Raw genomic sequence first — 4991 nt, forward strand, 5'->3', positions numbered from 1 at the left:
TGCTCGGCGAGCCACCAACCAAACCAAACCAAACCAATTTGGCATACGATACGGGTCACCGCCGGGAGAGAATCACGGTCACCAATCCCATTGTCATCGACGCATCCATCCATCCATCCATCAGGCAAGTAGTACTCCAGTACCCGCGCTACTATTACAGGAATCCAAAGTACCGCGCAAGGTTAATAAAGGAAGCCCACCACTGCACCGAAGGAGTCAGTGGCCATCTTTTCAGCCCGAACCGGGAGGGAGAGAGAGAGAGGGGGAGACCTTTCTTGCCCTCCGCCCCCACTGGCATTCATTCATATACTACTAGTCCCGACCTGCATCCACATCTCCCTCCCTCCCTCCCTCTCCTGCCGCTTGCCATTATTAGAGAGAAGATGAGGATGGTCTTCCCAAGCTGAGATGCGAGCCGGCTCTGCTTGCTTGATTCCCCCTCTCCGCCGCGCAGAGCACACAGCCCGCCGCCCCGCCGTCAACTTGGTTCGTCCTAAATCCTACCACCTCTCGGTTTTCCATGCTCTCCTCTGTTGTTGTTGACTTGTTGGGTGGCAAATCTCTGGCCTTCTCAAAGCCTGGGGGCGCTCTGCTCTCTTCTTTCCAGGCTGATCTCCTCGTGGGCTTCCTCCCTTCCCAGCAGTCCAGCACCACTCCTGGCCATGGAAATTGCTTCGGTTTTCCTCTTTTTTTTTTCTTTTTTTTTTTGCCAACACAAGCAAAACTTGTTCATTTCTCCAAGCTCTCTCTCTCTCTCTCTCTCGCAGCTCCGGTTTCCTCCGGCTCTTCGGATTTCATCTCGGCCATCTGCCCTGCCGGCCGCCTCCTGGCTTCTTGCGCGTTTACTGTAGCATATCCACTAGCTCATGCATCGTCTCTAATTCTCTATGCTACGGTTCTTGCCCCATCTGTTCCGGTTCTTGGGGGCAGCTACCCACTTGCTTCTTCTTTTTATTTTAAATTATTCTATTCCTTGCGCTTGCTCGTTTTTGTTTTTACCTCCGCTGCTCGTGCACTGATCTCTCTGAATTCCTCTTTAATTATTGGTTTGGCATGGGTGGTTGGATGCTTGGCTAAGCTAGAGATCCTGCAAGACCATTCTTGTCCTGGCCCAAAGAGAATCCAGCCCCTGACACTCCGGTTTAATTCCTTCCTTGCCAAAGCTAGGCAGCGAGCGAGCGATGATGAGCTTCAAGGCCCACGACGGATTCGGGCAGGTCGGCCAGGCCACCAATGGTGGTGGTGGTGGTGGTGGAGGAGGAGGAGCACCGGTGCCATGGTGGGCGGTGTCCCAGATGCTGTACGGGGACCCGGCGGCCGCCATGTCGCCGACGCCGGAGACGGAGGCTCGCCGGGACGGACAGTTCCAGGTCGTGCCGAGGGCTCAGGGCATCTTGGATCCGGCACCGCAACAGCCGGCGCCGGCGACGAGGAGCGGCGCTCCTGAGGTCCTCAAGTTCTCGGTGTTCCTAGGTGAGCCTGCTCTGCCTACTTAGCTATAGCAAGAATTTCGTATGGCTTAGTTGAATCTGTACAAGGTTGAATTACATATCCCATGGCCTAATTTTGAAAAGGATTCCATAATCATGTACTAGTAAATCTTAAATCTTGGCAGACCCTTTTGCCCGGATATGCAGGTCAGTTTAGAATGATGTGACACTCCTCCTCATATGATGAGAAAAAGAGTTACCGAAAAAAAAAGAGTTGGCTTCATGCAACAACTTGGTATGAACTAGTAGATGAATTTGCATATGCTCGTAAAGAAATGCGGCGTTATTTGTTATGGTAGTGTGCCAGTTTTGTTTTTTTACAAATAGGTCTCAGCTGTCATGAGAGAGGGGGCCTCTTCGGGGTTTTTTTTTTTGGAGGGAGGGGGGGGGGGGGGGTTGGCAACAAGCTGTTCTGTTTAATCTTGTAGGCATATCTTAGTTTATCATCCAAAAAAAATTAGAAGGGCACGGATTAGATAAGCCCAAGATTAGGAAAGAAAATATCAATGAGAATATTAAAGGCTGTGTAATATATTTTGAAGTGTGAAGACTCCGTTTTCTCTAATGAAAAATGGGGGTCCCCTTTGATCGAAAATAATAATATTTAGAAGACGTAGCAATCGGGCCTCTGATATTTTTGTAAGAACTAAGATAAGCTTTTGCTTGATGAACATGGTATTAGTTCACAGCTGGGCTGGATGTTATGCTCCCGTGTTTGTTCGCACAATCATTAGCCCTATTTTTATGTTTATTATGCACACAAAAGCATATCCCTATCTGTACGTGATAAGCACATGTGGCTGTGCTCTGTTATGCAGAAGACCCGGTGTGAGCCCATCATATGCTTCTATAGTTCTACCACCGAGATGCGTCGATATGAGTCAATAAACCCGCTGTTTATCATAATAAGATGTGATAAGGCACATGTGTTTCTTTTACAGTTATGTGATAACGCACATGTTTGATGGTTAGAAGCCAACAAACTCTTCGGTTTGACCTTTTGAACCATGATGAAATTGGGTTTTGCCTTAACCATATACTAATCAGCTACACGGTAGGTCTTGATGGAATCTGATACATCTATTTACTTCTAAGATTCCATGAGTAACATACACGTCTGTCCAACCACATGGAGCTCACTTGTATAATAATAAAGCTTACATCTCCATTTCGATAATACTAATGCAGATAAGGAAGCATCAGCGTAGTATTAAAAAAAGGAAGCATCAGCATCTAGCAGTTTTAAACAATGATCTAGGGTACATAGGATAGGACACTTTTGTAGTTGAGGTTTTGAGAAACTGTGATGTGATGCTCAGGGAATTTGGAGTCGGGAGGCAACAAAGGGGAGAAGGCCTTGGAGCACTCGGCCACCATCGCACTGCAGTCGCCGCTCCCGGAATACAACAGTCGTTTCGAGTTTGGCCCGGGTCCTTCCATGGTATAGTTTTCCCTCAGTTTTTTTTCCTTACATTGAACGAAACATTACTGTTATTATGTTGACGAAACGGCTGGAATGTGTCGAAATTTTCAGCTGAAAATTTGTTTTTGGATGCCTGTAGTTTTCAGTTGCTAACTTTTGCCACATGTGTTTCAGATGTCTTCTGGTTATCCTTCCGCTGAGCAGTGTTATGGCCTACTTACCACTTACGCAATGAAATCGACGGTAAGCTTTAGTGTGTATTGTGCGCTGTATTTTGAAATTGCTGCTTGATTGATTCCACAGTACAAAAACAATTTGGAACGTTGCCATTGGAAGCTCATTCAGCGTTCTCCCAAGAATGGAGCTAGCATACTACTCCCTCCGTTTCTAAATATAAGACCTTGTAGAGATTTCACTATAGACTACATACGGAACAAAATGAGTGAATCTACACTTTAAAATATGTCTATATACATCCGTATGTAGTCCATAGTGCAATCTCTACAAGGTCTTATATTTAGAAACGGAGGGAGTACAAATTATATTCAGGATAAATTTTCAGAATTTTGTCTCTGATGTTATTCTCTAAGGCCTTCTTTTTTTTGTTCATCGTAGCCCGGTGGCCGATTGCTCTTGCCGCTGAATGCAACAGCTGATGCCCCGATTTATGTGAATGCAAAGCAGTATGAAGGCATCCTTCGCCGCCGCCGTGCTCGCGCCAAGGTGGAGCGAGAGAATCAGCTGGTGAAAGGAAGAAAAGTAAGCCAGCACTTCCACCAAGTACATTGCCATTGCCATTGCCATTACATAGACAGGGGAAAACAAACCTCTTCCATTCGCCAACACAAAAACAACACGTCACCCAAACATTTGAACTTCTTTCAAGCATTCTCATTGGCACTTATGATCATGTCACAGCCCTATCTTCACGAATCACGCCACCGCCACGCGATGCGCCGGGCGAGGGGCACGGGAGGGCGCTTCCTCAACACGAAGAAAGAGGGTGGCGGCGGCAAGGACGCTCCGGGAGGCGGCAAGAGGGCGGAATGCACCCCGCCTACGCGCTTCGCCACGTCCCCGAGCTCCGTCATCCCGCACTCCCGGAGCAGCATCTCGAGCCTCTCCGGGTCGGAGGTGTCGAGCATGTACGACCACGACGACGTGGACCACTACAACAGCATCGAGCAGCTCCGGACCCCCTTCTTCACCCCGCTGCCGATCATCATGGACGGCGAGCACGGGGCCTCCGCCCCCTTCAAGTGGGCCACGGCCGCCGACGGCTGCTGTGAGCTCCTCAAGGCATGACTTGAGGGGGGGTATACGCAGGCACCCAGATCAAGAGCTGGCCATGGCCGGCTCTGGCTCCATCTGGTTGCCTGCAGGCAAATCATTCTTGGCTCTACTGCATTGGGGCGTCCTTCCATATCACACTACCTTCTTCCCTGAAAATTCCGGTGCTGGTTTTCAGGGATGCTGTGATGGTGGGGATCCCCATATGCCTGTAAAAAAGTATCGGAAGCACTAGCAGTGTACCACGGGTATGAACTCTATGGACTATGGTATCAGGTGTCTGTGTCAGAATAAGTATCGGATTTCAGGGTGTTGTCATGTGTTAGGGTCTGAAACTTTTGTGCTCTTGGCAATGTGCTGGAGTAAGTTGGAGTTTGTTTGTTTGGTTTAGGTGAGTTTTAAGACATACAATCTATTGTACTCTCAATGTATGATTTGTAAGCTTGTCTGCATAAATGTTACCAGTTTTTTAGCTTAAGATCCGAACGCTTCACATCCTTAGCGACTAGCCGCACTGAGGCATGCAAGCGAGTGCATGCATGTTTCCTTACATGTCATGCATATGCACTAATTGAATTTTTTTATCACATGCATGCATGTAAGATAAAATTTGATGACATAACTCTAGATTCTCTTATTTGGAAATTTTAACATGTACTTCCAAGTAACTAATTTGTGCTCCCACGAGCACAATTGAGTGACTATGCTTCCCAAGTGAACTATGGTGTGCTTCCGAGGAGGTACAAAACTCATTTGTGGCATGGAGCACACATGCTCTCGAAAACAAA

General features: G+C 47.7%; 1 protein-coding gene across 3 annotated transcripts; it reads left to right on the top strand.

The window, feature by feature from the left end:
* Window positions 1–266: 266 nt before the first annotated feature.
* Window positions 267–4681, top strand: LOC123452100 (nuclear transcription factor Y subunit A-10-like). Of its 3 annotated transcripts, none has more exons than XM_045128683.1 (6): window positions 267–486; window positions 1164–1473; window positions 2810–2931; window positions 3088–3156; window positions 3529–3672; window positions 3832–4681. In XM_045128683.1, the coding sequence occupies exons 1-6, from the start codon at window positions 409–411 to the stop codon at window positions 4216–4218; spliced, it is 1110 nt and encodes a 369-aa protein (XP_044984618.1). In that variant the 5' UTR covers window positions 267–408; the 3' UTR covers window positions 4219–4681. The 3 variants fall into 3 exon arrangements, with proteins under 3 accessions (XP_044984618.1, XP_044984619.1, XP_044984620.1); XM_045128684.1 differs by having other exon boundaries at window positions 394–486; window positions 608–1473; XM_045128685.1 differs by having other exon boundaries at window positions 398–486; window positions 1168–1473.
* The last annotated feature ends 310 nt before the right edge of the window (window positions 4682–4991 follow it).

This window comes from Hordeum vulgare, chromosome 5H, assembly GCF_904849725.1.
Source record: "Hordeum vulgare subsp. vulgare chromosome 5H, MorexV3_pseudomolecules_assembly, whole genome shotgun sequence".
NCBI classification, from domain to species: Eukaryota; Viridiplantae; Streptophyta; class Magnoliopsida; order Poales; family Poaceae; genus Hordeum; species Hordeum vulgare.